Consider the following 14,479-nt stretch of genomic DNA (forward strand, 5'->3'; position numbering starts at 1 on the left):
CATTATAGGTTACTATGAGATATTAGATGTAGTTCCCTGTGCTATACAGTAGAAACTTGTTGTTTATCTATTTTATATGTAGCAGTTAGTATCTGCAAATCTCGAACTCTCTTAAAAGTGGGAAATGATCATAAGTAAATGTTAGGAGTGACAGTTCTCTTCCATTTCCTTTCTTCAAATAAGAAAAACACATACTTTTGAGTGTCTTTTAGAGGTTTACCTTAACCATCTAAGACAGAGGATGTTCTTTTTATGTGTATGTACTTCATTATTGACTTATTTTCTGCTTTTTGCTTCTGTTGCTTTTTGTTGGTGAGCAGGCAGACATAGAGCTAAGATACAGAAAAGACAGGATGTATCTCTCACTCATTTATTCACCTCTTCATTTGCTAAGATGGCAACTTTTCTGAAATAGAATGTGAACTCTTATTATTATTCATACCCCAAGGGGTTAGGAAAAGCAGCTGATTTTCTTTTCTAGGGCAGAGTAGAAGAGGTAACAGTTACTCTACGTGATTTCCTTCCCCCCATCCTGAAATTGCTTTAACTGGCCTCTTACCACAAGTATGAACCTGGCAGAACACTTACCCAGAAGCAGAATAGTTTCAATAGTGGTGGAAACCCAGCAGAGGACCCTTTCCCACCTCCCAAATCACCCATACTTGTCTCTACCACCCCACAAAAAAGTAGACCTTGTTAAAAATTTATAAATCATTGTGGCAGTAGAAGTGGTGGTAATATATCTTGCGTAAGCCTGTGATTCTTTTCAAACTTGAAATCCCAATATATATAACTAATCAAAGTGGAGCTGCTCTGGTTGAACTGGGCAATTGATGGTCGAACATTGTTTTCCTCACACACCCACAGCCTCAGTGAAGTTTTAGAAGCACCATTACTTTCCTTGATTATTACTTTATTTATTCAGGAATGGTTAACTATCATTTGGCAGCATAATACTGGTTGCAAAAGACAACAGACTTAAGGTATTTTTAATATAAAATAAGAAAAATGTTTTAAAAAGAGAAAGAGGGTAGGAGGAGTTAAGAGTACCGCTTCAGAAAATTTAACATCCAGAGAGTAGGTGTCCCAGAAAGGGACACAGAAGGAATGAAATTGCCCGAAAGTAATTCAAGAAAATTTGCAAGAACTGAAGAACGAACTTACAGTTTGGTTAAGTACAAGATCAGGGATCAGAATGGCTCTGGACTTAACAAAAACAAGATGGAAGCTAGAAGGGAGCAGAGCAAAACTTACAAAATTCTGAGGAAAAATTATTTCCAGTCTAAAAATCTTAACCTGGCAAACTGTCAGTTAAATTTGAGAGTTAAGATATTTTCAGTTATGCAAGGTCTCAAAAAATTTACTTTGAGGACATTTTATCAGGAGGCTACTGGAGGGTTTACTCCACTAAATTGGAGAATAAAACAAGAAGGATGAAGATTTGGGATACTGAAAATGAGGGATTCGGCTAGAGAGAGAAATGAACAAAAGAAATTACCAAATTTGAATTGAAAGAAGGTCTCAAGATGAAAGTGTTTCTCTAGACATAGAGATCAACAAGTCTAGACTAGAGCAAGTCAGAAAACTCAAGGAGAGATTCTTACTCTTCTAAGAAGATGAAATTGATAGGATGATTGAAGCATCTGAGTGGATTGAGGAGTTGTATTAGTGTAAGAAATAAAGCAAACAAGTTTTTTCAAAGAAAATGTTTTTCAGGAAAGGAAAAGGAGCCATAGTATTTTATACGGCTCAACAGTGAATAGCATGACATAGTCATAAGAAAGTAAAAATGGAATGCAAATCTAACTAAAAGTAGGATGTAAACTATATTGGGAGAATGGGGAAGATAAAAAGAGAGGGGAGGTTTTAAAGAGAGCTGAATCCTTACTTTGCTTAGCGGGAGACAAGTAAAACTAAAAAATCAGTAGTAGCGGTATTAGCATGTTATTTTAGAGATACAGAGTTAAATACCAAAAGGAATCAACCAAAATGCTGAAGATTATTGCAAAGGTGAAGCAGGAGATGGGGAGTAGGAAGAGGAGAGCAAGACTACTGTTTTTCTTAAGCTTTGTAAAGCTATTTGACTCATTAAAATAGAGATATGTTATGCTTTGATTAAAAATAAAAACTAAATTAGGGTGAAAAGATCTAGATACTGTACTCTCACATCAGAGAAACCTGGATTTATCTGGGTCTTCCATTTTCTAATTCTGTGACTGTAGAATTTATTAACCATTTGAAACTCAGCTTCCTTATCTGAAAAAGGAAGATAATATATGCTCCTACAAAGGGAAGATTAAAGTAAGGTAGTTTAGGTGAAGCAGCTGGCAAGTGATTTTACTTCAGTAGGTGTCAGTCCCTACCACTGTCCCTAATGTTTCCCATGGGGAAATAGGGAACCAGCACCCTTGTTGGGATGCTTGCTATTCAAATACAGACTAAGATTGCCCTTCTGGTCCATAGCTCTGTGCCTGTTCAGATGGAAGGCATGTCATTGGGATCTATGTCCATTCTCAGCTATCTATACAGATAGTTAAAGAATTTAAATAGAGTTGAAATGATTTAGAGTATTGATGGGGGAACATTAAGTTAAAAGGACCATTGCTGCTTGGTAGGAGAACAGCTGTGGTCATACTCAGATTTCTTTCTCAACATGAACTTCAGTGAAAATGCCATTAATGGTGTCTCTTCGTTAATACAGATAACGCTTGTCATATAGACTGAGTTATGGAAATTTCATGGAACCAAGATCAACAGAGTGCTGTTGCTCCAGGCCTTCTGCCAAAGTATCAGAATACCTTTTTTTTCCCTTAAGAACATCTACCTTAGCAACTGCTATTTTTGTTTCCAAATTCTATGCACTTCTGGAACAATTCAAAAATCAGATGATCACTGTGGAACAGAAGGACACTTTATGAAAGCCTGTTTCTCTGCCTTGGTGCATATTTGTGTAATGTTTTACAGAGTACAGTGCTTTCCCAGTTATGTCTTTACCCCCATGTCAGTGATTCTAAATCTCTCACATTTGCTTCTTCCTCGTCCTCCCCTCACCTGAGGTCCACAGAAAGGTTACAGCTTGTTCACTCTTACCCATCAACAAACATATCTAGACTGGACATGTATTCTGCACTCCAAATCTGATTTTATCTTTGGTTGAGTAGGCTTTTTCATTTTGATTCTCTAATTTGAATTTAGAAATTAATACATTTTACACAAGATGTGGTCTTGTTGAAAATTAGGTTTGAAATCTTTATGTTATAATGTCTTTTAATTTTTTCCAGATACAAAAGGACGTGAAACAGCAAACCAAAATTTTTAATAAACTCTTGCTTTTCCACGGTAGGATAGCATAGCAAGTTTTAGGATTCACTAGATCTGAATATTCACATTTGAGAAAAACTGGTGTGACCCTGAAAGTGTGGAAACTTGGGTAATTTTGGCACAGAGGCAGGTTTGAGAAGTTGATTTGCCAGACTACCCAAGAATTTTTGGTCCTGCCTTCAGGAGTATTCAAGAATTGGAGTAAAAGAGTATGTTGCATGGTATAAAAATACTGTATCTGGTTTTAAATTTTTATCATATTATACATTTAAAGTCACACCCTAAACATCTTGGGATCACACCCTAAACATCTTGGGAATGACTGGAAATAGAGACCTGAAAATCTCTGAAACCTTATTTATTTTCTCACTGGAGTTCTCTCAGTTACTTCTAATAAAACAAGTTGTGACTTGCAAACATTTGCCCAACAGCCTCTAAGTGTCCTCAGGGAAATTAAAAGCAGGGGTATGAAGAGCTGTAGAGTTCTGTGCCAGTGGTTAAGAGCACAGAGTACAACTTACAATTATGTGGGCTTTTGCCTGTTCCCATTTATCATTGGTCGTATTCTCAAGGCTAAATGACTGCTCAGCAATTTAAACTGCTATTTAAGAGGAAACAGGTCTTTTTGTGAAAAAGTCTTCTGTCTACTGAAGTTTCTTTCTCTTTTCATAAAAGAGCTCTCTCCTTTCATAGTAGTTCTGATACAGTAAATGACTCAGAGATGCTGGAGGGGCCCCTAATCTGTTAACTCATGAGATTTTAACTACTCCTTTTTCAAAGACAAATTTGCCCTTTATGAATCTGGCATAGCCTGTGACATTTCTTACATTATTGTCTTCTGTTCGGGGAGACCTTTTTTAAGATTACCGAAAACATTTTTTTCAAACTCCTCTGTTTAAAACCAGAAGATAGGTACAACCTGTTCTACTCTTGTGAAAGATCATTAATAATACTATTTTCATTGTCATAAATCCAGTAGAGTAGAAGAGACTTAAGAAAAATCACGGATTCAAACTTTCAAAACTTTCTCTACTAGAAATTTATTTTTCCTGTTATTTAACAGTGTATAAGGTTAACAGAACAGCATTAGATAACATTCCTACTTATTTGGCTAATAGTCTCTTCACATAAGATAATAAACTTATGCCAAAATGCCTGAATATTTTAAACATTTCCTAATTTTCCTTCTGACATCATCCAGATAATAAGTGGGCCTGTCCTGGTTTTGATCTATATTTGGGAGGGAAAAAAAGTGTACATCTTGTGACACAAAGTGGTACAATAATGCATATTGCTTCTTTCTCTCTCCACTGTCTTTTCAAAAATGTAGGGGTTCTTTTGTTGGTTTTGGTTTTTGTTTTTTGGTAAAAAGATTTTGGCCTGGTTGACTGTCAAGTAGTGTTAGAGGACATTCAGATAGAACTTTAAGAATATAAGCAGGAGGGAAGGCTTACTTAGCCACCAATTCTTCCTCTAGATTTCATTATCACTCAATTGGTACATTTTTCTTGCCTATTGTTAATTATGTCTCTGTTAGCACTTAAAATTGAATTCAGTATCCTCTCCCCACCCCCTCAGTTTTTCTTCCTGTTTCTCTGTGGCAGGCTGTCATCACTGTTTGCCTAGTATTTTGAAAACTGTGGCTGATGAATCATCTTTAACAAAATAACCTCGTTACTTTGCTTATTAAAATGCAGATTCCATGGCTGCATCCCAGGCCAACTGATTTTAGAATTGCTGGGACATGAATGTTTCCTTCTTGTCTCTTGTGCAGATCCAGTTGGCCAATGAATCCTGTTGATTCTGCCTTTTAAATATCTCTTGAATCCATTCATGTTGCATTTCCCCTACTCTAGTACAAGTCTTCATCTTTCACCCAGAATACAGCAGTAGTTTCCTATGAATATCCTCACTTTGTCTCCCTCACTGGTTTATATTCCATGCTTATATCCAGCTTATCTTTCTAAAACATAGCCATCTCCTGCTTGAAAATCCTCCGTTATTCCTTAATGTCAGCAAGTTAAAGTCTAAATTTCTTAGAGTGACATTCAAGGTCTGCTCCAGTCTGACCATAGCTAAGTCTGCTGCATATAGTTTATGTATGTAGTTACACACTCTGTAATTCTAGGGGGCTTCATTTCAATTATGGTCTACATGAATGGTGCCCCTAGGGTTTTTCGAGTACAACACAGTCATACATGGTGGCCCTGACCATACTGTCTTAGCACCCTGACCCCTCATCCTCTCTGCACACACACTAGGCTTGCGTAAATAGAATACTCACCACCAGTCCCTAAATGCACTATACTAGTGACTTCTCAGGGCCTTTGCTCTTTCAGAGCCAATGTTCTTTCCCCTCTCATTCTCTATTTGTTGAAATCCTTCTCATATTTCAGGTCCCAGTTCATGTGTCACATCTTTGAAGCCTTCCATATTTCCTCTTATTTTAATTGTTCCTTCCTTTGAGCCTTTTTCCTGCTTATACTTCTTATTTAAGTTCTTTCTTCTTCTTTCTATGTAAAACTTAAATACAAAGAAACAAATCTTTTTTTTTTTTTAATTGAAGTGTAGTTGATTCATGATGTTGTATTAGTTTCTGGGGTACAACATAGTGATTCAGTTATACATAAATATATTCTTTTCTCAAATTCTTTTTCATTTTAGTTTATTGCAAGATATTGAATATAGGTCTCTATGCTGTACAGTAGGACCTTGTTGTTTATCTATTTTATATGTAGTAATTAGTATCTGCAAATCCCAAGCTCCTAATTTATCCCTCCCCCCTTCCGCTTTGCTAACCAGGAGTTTATTTTCTGTCTGTGAGTTTATGTCTGTTTTGTAAATAAGTTCATTTGTGTCGTTGTTTAATAGATTCGACATACAAGTGATATTGTATGATAATTTGTTTTCTCTGTCTGACTTACTTCACTTAGTATGATCTCTCGATCCATCCATGTTGCTGCAAATGGCATTATTTCATTCTTTTTATGGCTGAGTAGTGTTCCATTGTGTGTGAGTGTGTGTGTGTGTGAATATACACATACACATACCACACCTTCTTTATCCAGTCATCTATTGATGGACATTTAGGTTGCTTCCATGTTTTGGCTATTGTCAGTGGTGCTGCTATGAACTTTGGAGTGCATGTATCTTTTCAAATTAAGAGTTTGCTCCTGATATAGAAAAAGCATAAATCTTGAGTGAACCACTGAGTGAGTTCCTACAATGCTTTTACTTGTGTTTCCCAGACTCCTATCAAGGTATGCTCATACCTTTTCACACATTTATAATTGACCTAATATCATTAATCATTTTCATGTGTTTCCTCCTTACTAAATTATAAGTTCTAATTAGAGGAAAAGGCAAGGACTGTGACTTTGTCTCTTTCCCATGGATAAAAGGAGTGCCTACTATGTGTTCAGCACTGAGTCAGTCTAGAATATTTTATCAGTTAGGATACAGCTCAGCTCTTCTCTTAAAGGACCCACAAAGACAGTGGCTTAAATGAGGCAGATATTTTATTTCTCTCACATATTACAGTTCAAACTATAAGATGTCCAGGGCTGATCTGGCAGCTCCACGGTATCAAGGACCAAGGCATCTTCATTCTTGTTGTTCCACATCCATCAGTTTAAAACAAACAGATGTAGTAATGGGTTAATATACGTACTAAACAGGGTAACCACAAGCCAAAAGCTTACAATAGAATCACAAAAACTAAAAAGAAGCCAAGATAATACAAAGGAAAATTATCAAACCACATCCACTTGTTGTTCCAGCATCCTGGAAGTCTTACCCTCACCACAGTGTTTTGGTTGACTCACCACAGCATTCCATCCAGCTGGGAAAGGGAAAAAGGTGAGGAGAAGAGCTGTCTTGGAAGTTACACTTACTTGCCGATGACCAGAACATAGTCACATGACTACATCAGCTAAAAATCAGGAATACTAGAGGAGGAGAAAATGGATATTGAGGAACAGTTAACATATATGCTTCATGTATGATCTCATTTAATCTTCACAATAACCCTACAAACTGCTTATAGAAAAACTAATAATCAGAGAAGCTAAGTAAATGGCTAGAAAATTGAAGACCTGAGATCTGAATTCAAAGCCTGTATCTTTCATTCTACCTAGTAAAATGTTAGGAGGGAATATATGACTGTTATTAAATAAAGTCATTTTCACAGTGTTATAACACATATTTTCATGTTATGTATTTTCACAGTATCATATCATCACTTTACTGCTAGGACACCCTGTATAACTTTACTCCGTACTTCTCACTGCCTTTAAATGAAGTGCTATATCAACTGGTTTGTAACTTTTAAATCTATGATGTCAATAAATCACATATTTGCCCAGCAAAAGCTTCTGTATTCTGTAATTGTTTAGAAGTGCTATCTAATCATAAAGTTGGAGATTATACCATGTAATGCCTTCATTTTAAAAGCAAGGAAGATCGAGGTCCAGAAGTGATAACAGAACTTGTCCTTTATTTCATTACCACCCCTGCTTCTTCTCAAGCATCATGGGAAAAGCACTAGCTAGTTAATCATTTCTGTAAGTAACCGTCATTGTTGTATTTAAGAATTGTCTCAGGTTTGCGGAGTTGTCCTGATCTGGAAATTCAAGCTGAACAATGTGTAAGAAATGTATATAATCCTGGCCTATTTTAGTGAATAATGGATATTATTTAGCATTAAAAACATCTTTATAGCTATCAGGAACCTGTTTTAGAAAGGGTAACTGCTATTTGACAGTTAAATAAAAGGAATGCGTGAGGTCATTCCTACCCATAATTCAAAACCCAAGTCAAATGCCACCTACCTCTCAAAGCCTCTCCTAAACCTCGTAAATAGATGTGACCACTTTCTTTTCCAAACTCTAGTCTTTGGATATCTCCAGGTACTCAAATACAGTAAGTTATAGAGAATGATGCCTTCTTGAGAGTAGGTTTCATGTCTGTCTTGTTCTCACTGCATCAGTGGTGCCCATCCCAGGCTTTGTTTTTAGTTAACACTCAGTAAATGTTTATTGAATGAAATATCCACATGCACCATAGGAGAATACTTTGTAGCTGGCTTTAATAAACAGTCCTTGAACTAAGAATTTCAGAGATTTAGTCCCAGTCACTCGCTTATAGCTTTGTAGCTGTGTGCAGGTCATTCAACTCCTCTGAGCCTTATCAGTCAAATGGGAACATGAATAATAGGAAATGAAGACCTGATTGGGGAAAAAAAAAAAAAAAAAACCTTTGTGGAAAGAACACAAGTCTAAGGTGGTACTATCCCTCAGGCCCCTTGCTGCTTCCCACACAGTACTCTACATGTATTAGGCAAACAAATACTTCATTTTTTCTAATTTAATTGAATAGTAATGGTATGTATTTTATTCAAGTCAAAGTTTGGCCCTAGCAGTTGACAGATCATTGTTGAAGCCTGGAAATTTTACCAAGGGAAAATAAAATGATCTCCCTTGTGGAGGCTGACTCTACTACCCTAGGACAGTTTCATTATTGAACCAAGGATCAATGGAAGAGGAAGCAGCCTGATGCCCAGGGATTTTCTTGGTGCTTCCTCCTGGGCAGGCACATGCTGGACCTGGGAGGCAGAACAGGAACTTGCTACCTTCCATCTTCCCTCTCACAGGAACCACTCAAAGGAAAAAAGGAACTACTGCCAGAGGAACAGAGGTGGCTGAGTCAGGACCATCCTGGCTGCTGGAGGATTGCCCCGGGACTGGGATGCTTTGTATTCTCACCCAGCTACCTTCTGTGGCGTCAGTGACTTAATCTTTTCCTTGTGTGGTATGAGGAAACCAGCAAATGAAACCCAGAATAAAGACATTACCATGAAGGCTTTCCTTAAAATACATTTGAAAGAGTGAAACTGTAACTAGAAGAGTATTTCCAAGGCAAAGGTTATTCTAGCTTAGACCTCCTGGGTTTAGGGGATAAGAGTGGCCCTTAGATAAGAGTTTGAGCATGTTTGTTATAAATAAAGCCATTTCCCTAGAGCCTGGCAAGTTTTGCAGAAGGCATACCAAAATGTAATTGAAATGTGACTGCCTCTTAAATTGTGAGATTAATTTTACACTTAACAAATGCTTTAAAAAAAAATAAATGAACAAGTGGTCTTAAAGTTCAGGGTGTTAATATTTGAAATCTGCCCAATTTAATTAGCAGGGTCTTAGAGACTGTTTCCTTTTTCTCTGGTCAGTGTCACTGATCTAACACCCAATTTTCTTCTTGGTTGTGAGATAGAAATTAAATGTATTATTTATTTAGCTGTATTGTCCTGAATCATATCTTCCCAGCATACATTTTTATTTCAGGAAATAGGATGCATCCATGTGGAATTTACTCAGTAACTCTTCCTAGTGACATTTGTGTGATCTAATTAAAGGACCTGACATGGTCTCCACATGATTTACTTGCATATGATGCAGTTATTTTTAGTACTGTATTTACATTTTTAAAAACAAGAATGCACCTTCTTGATGGAACAGACATGCATTTTTAGATTCACAGACTCAAAACCTATGGAACGAAACAGTTTCTTACAAATTGAGTCCAAATATCTTTTTTTGTATCAAAGAGATAGAAACTTGAGTCCAAAAAGAGTTAGTGGCCCTGAACTAAGGTCACAGGGTCAGTCAGTAATAGAACAAAATAAGAAACTAGATGGGCTCCCAATTCAAGGTTCTTCTTTGTCCCAGATTTTAAAATATGGGTGTGGTTTACATTAACAGTTTGTTATGACATCTGCAGCTTGTTAAAACAGTGATAGACTACCTAGCCACATAGCTACTTAGATTATCTAATTTCTGCATGAACATATTACAGTATATCATAGTCCCTGTAGCTACCTGCCCTGGTTTTTCTTTCCCTGCTTATATACTTATTTTTAACCTCGTGTGTTTTTTAAGCCACCCTGAATCCTTCTTTGAATGATACAGTGTCTAAATAAATACTCAAAGTGATGCTTTGTATTAATGCTAATTACCTGTGTTTCCATAGTGTCTTTGACATATCAGAGATCTTAGCAGTGTTAATTATCCTAACAGTATTTTGTCTTTTCCACTTATCAGAGGTAGCAGTAAAAGCAAACTTCCTAAATGGAATGCCTAAAAAAATTATCATTCTTTCATTGCTTCAGAAGGTAAAGACACTGTGCTCCCCATAATAAAAACCTTGAAATTGTTTCTGTTCAGCCTAAAAAAATGACTTAGGAGTGTATTTAGTATCTTAAAATGGAAGACTGGCCGATAGGATTGAAATATTACCTAGGTATTTAAAAGCATTGTGATTTATGGTCAACTGGTTTTCAACAAGGGTACCAAGGGCATTCAGTGGAAAAAGAATAGCCTTTTCAACAAATGATGCCAGGACAGCTGGATAGTCACATGCAGAATGAATCTGGAACCCTACCTCATACCATATACATGTTAACTCAGTATCAATCAAAGATCTAAATGTAAAAGCTAAAATTATAAAATTTCTAAAAGGAAATATAGATGAAAATTTGTGTGATCTTAGATTAGGTATTGGTTTCTTAGATATGACATGAAAAGCATAACCAACAAAGAAAAAACAAATAAATTAGACTATCAAAATTAAAAACTTTGTGTGTCAAAGGACACTGTCAAAGAAATGAAAAGATAATCTACAAAAAAAAAGATAAGATAATTTACAGAATGGGAGAAAATATTTATAAATTTTGTGAATATATCTGGTAAGGGTCTAGTTTCCAGACTGTATAAAGAGCCCTTACAACTCAACAATAGACACAAATAACCCAATTAAAAAATGGCTAAAGGATTTGGTCAGACATTGCTCTAAAGAAGATAAACAGATGACCAATACGCATTGTAAAGATGCTCAGCATCGAAAGTATGATGAGGTATTACTTCACACCCACAAGGATCCTAGCATATAATTTTAAAATGGACAATAATTGTTGGTAAAGACATGGACATTGCTGGTTGAAATGTAAAATGATACAGCTTCTGTGGAAACTTCTGGTACTTCTGTGGCAGTTCCTCAAGAAGTTAAACATAATTATCATCTGTCCCAGCAATTCTGCTCCTAGATATATATCTAAGATTATTGAAAGCATATGTTCACACAAATATCTATGCACAAATAATAGCTTTATTCAAAATAACCAAAAAGTCGAAACAACCCACATGTCCATTGACTAGGGAGTGGACAAACAAAATGTGGTATAGCCATAAAATGGAATATTGTTCACACATAAAAAGCAATGAAGTAGTATTACATGTTGCTAAATGGATAAAATTTGGAAATTTTATGCTACGTGAAAAAAGCCAGACATGAAAGCCATGTATTATAATGACTCCAAATATCCAAAGTAGGCAAATCCATAGAGTTAGAAAGCAGATTAGTGATTGTCTGGGGATAGAGGGAAGAGAGGAATTGGGACTAATTGCTAATGGGTGCAGAGTGTCTTTCTGTGATGATAATGTTTTGGAATTAGATAATGGTGATGGTTGCACAACATAGCGACTATACTAAAAACAACAGAAGTGTATACTTTAAAGTGGTGAATTTTATGTTATATGAATTAAATCTTAATGTAAAATACTAAAAAATTTTAAAGCATGTGTACCCAAAGATAAAGATGTTATGAAAGATTAGAGACAGATTATGAAGGATTTCTAGTGCTAAAGAAGTGAAATAATTTGGTACCCTCCCAAAACCCCTATGACTGAAAGAGAACTTTGTCTATTCTGTGGCTTTCAGAGGATTAAGAAAAAGGCTCTGGTTTGGTTTTTACAGCTTGACAGGAAGAATCATAGTCATTAGATGGCCTTCTGCTCAGAGCCGAGGGATGTCATTAGAGATGTTACGCAAATTGAGATGATGAAACTAAATTACGTCCACTGAGTAGATCACCTGTAGTTCAGAAATAGCATAGGAGTTGGAAAACTAACAGAGGATTGGGGTAGACTAATGGGATGTGATTTTTCTTTTTTAATGTAGTACAATCCAACAGCAGCTTTCCCTAGATTTTGTGCTAAAATAAGAGCATTTTCACACATTTTAATTGCTCTGTGATAACAACAGTGTGAGCTCCATCCACAAACATTTATTATCTACTTAATTTTGCTTTAATTTCAGTGTAGCAAGCATTCACCTTGTAAGTGGGAGTAACTGTCCATTTAGTAAAAAGAAATCCCTTCTCACATTGCTAATCCTGTTGTGCATTTCAAGATTAATAACAAATGACCTTTTATATTTTTCCATTTTTAGGTTGCATTTATAGAGTACTATTTCCAAAGTAGCATCTTTATGAACTGGAACCCCAATTGCTCCTTAAACAATAGTAAGGAGTATTTTTTTTTAATTGTAGAAGTTAAGGTTTCACAACATTTATAATCAGGATTTTAGATGAGACTTTTTTGCATTTATAAATCTTTAAGTACTTGGTGCTATAATGTTCATGATAAACCATATAGAACTGTCCTTGAGGTACATTTTAAAAATGAGATTTATATAACTTAATAGCTATCTGAATTGTTCATTTATTTTCCAGACCTGTCATTTACTCCATCCTTTATAGTGATGCTACAGGACAGAGAGGAATGGATAAAAACATTGGTGAGCAACTCAATAAAGCTTACGAAGCCTATCGACAGGCATGCATGGATAGAGATTCTGCAATAAAAGAACTACAGCAGAAGGTATATAGTTTTGGTTTTGAAAGTTGTTATTTATCTTAGTAAATGGAATTTGAAAGTCTTATGCAATGGAAGAATATTATATTGTTAGTAAGTACCTTGAAGAACTAAAACACAGGGATATATTAATGAATGAAAGTTGAGATTTTTATTTGCTATTTTTTTTAAAAACATTGTGAACTGTGGGAAGAATTCATTTAAGATGATTATGCTGAGGAAATGTGAAGAAAGTTATCTTGCATAAATGTTTTTTAAATAAAATGACAAACTGAAAATCAGAAATATCAGCTAGTTTTATTTTTTGTTTTTTTACATTGTTACTTGGCTGGCAGGAATGCTGTACAAATCTTAAAATATCCTGGAACTAAATTTGTTATTAACTTATAGTGGTCTTCCACTCTTTAACTGTAACAGTTTAAAGTAAACTGTTTCAGTGAAATCTTTAATGACTTATCAGAAGTTTCAGCTTTCTAAAACTACTCTTGGACACACAAAATTTCTGTTTAGTACTTTCAGTTTCAAAAGAAAGTAAATTGGAGGAAAGATATATCCAGACAAAAATTACTTGGTCTGTAGTTCCCAGGTACATGTCTGTTGTTGGTCAATGATAAGGTTTTCACCAATCTACAGCAAGATGAGAAAAATGAGAACAATGTAATGAACTTTCTATAAATACTAAATTTATTCAGTTTAAAATTTTGTCCTTTATTCTGATGCTGTTTCCATGTTTCCATACTATCTCCATGTTTCCATACTATCAGAATAAAGGGCAAAATTTTATTAGCATACACATTTGTCAAACAATGATCATAGTTTTTTGTTTGTTTTTCATTACTTAGTGCTTTAGAGGTTCACAGTACTACCCACACATTCTGTTATTCTCTACAAGGATTCACAGGAGTGAGTACCCAGTCATATTCAGAGCTAACATTTATTATTACAGTGACATGGTAAAGATAAGCAGCCAGGCATTAATGGGAAAAGACATCAGGTGGAATCTAGAGGAGTTCATATACAGGCTTCTTATGCTCTTTCATTCATTTGAAGGGTCACACAGAACGCATCCTCTCTCCAGCTTAAAAAATTCACTCAACACATGTGCAGTGCTTCTGTACAGGGAATTCCATTTGAGACTCAAGAGTTTGGGGCTTTACTAAGGAATGGTTACACAGGCACCCTCTGTCAACCAAAGTTTTAGATTCTTGAAGGGAAAGTACTTATTCACCTTAAATTTCATTGTACAGTCTAATTAGGAGGCTGGCATAGCACTTAGAACCTTATCACTTAGGAAGTGTTTTCAAATGTCAAGTTTCTAGATGCCAATCAAGGGCTAGCCTCGCAAATAGGCCTTTCTGAAGATAAATAGCCTAAGGCCTGCTATGTTATATTATTCCTGTATAGTCAGTTTAAAGTGGAGGATCTTTCGTTGGTTCCCTCAACTGAAAAAAATTTTA

At 35.6% G+C, this 14,479-nt stretch overlaps 1 protein-coding gene across 8 annotated transcripts in view; it reads left to right on the top strand.

Annotated features, from left to right (window-relative positions):
* The window catches only part of TANK (TRAF family member associated NFKB activator), a 79,829-nt gene that overhangs the window by 18,559 nt on the left and 46,791 nt on the right, over positions 1-14,479 (top strand). For 6 of the 8 annotated variants that reach the window (XM_014552451.2, XM_032479567.1, XM_032479565.1 and 3 more), the window contains exon 2: positions 12,881-13,028. In XM_014552451.2, coding sequence (XP_014407937.1) covers positions 12,930-13,028 — 99 coding nt within the window. In that variant the 5' untranslated portion in view covers positions 12,881-12,929. Of the gene's footprint in view, positions 1-7,160; positions 7,180-12,613; positions 12,671-12,880; positions 13,029-14,479 lie in introns of those variants that run through there. The other 2 variants (XM_032479566.1, XM_032479564.1) reach the window with 2 other exon arrangements.

The sequence above is a fragment of the Camelus ferus genome, chromosome 5 (assembly GCF_009834535.1).
Source record: "Camelus ferus isolate YT-003-E chromosome 5, BCGSAC_Cfer_1.0, whole genome shotgun sequence".
Classification (NCBI taxonomy): Eukaryota; Metazoa; Chordata; class Mammalia; order Artiodactyla; family Camelidae; genus Camelus; species Camelus ferus.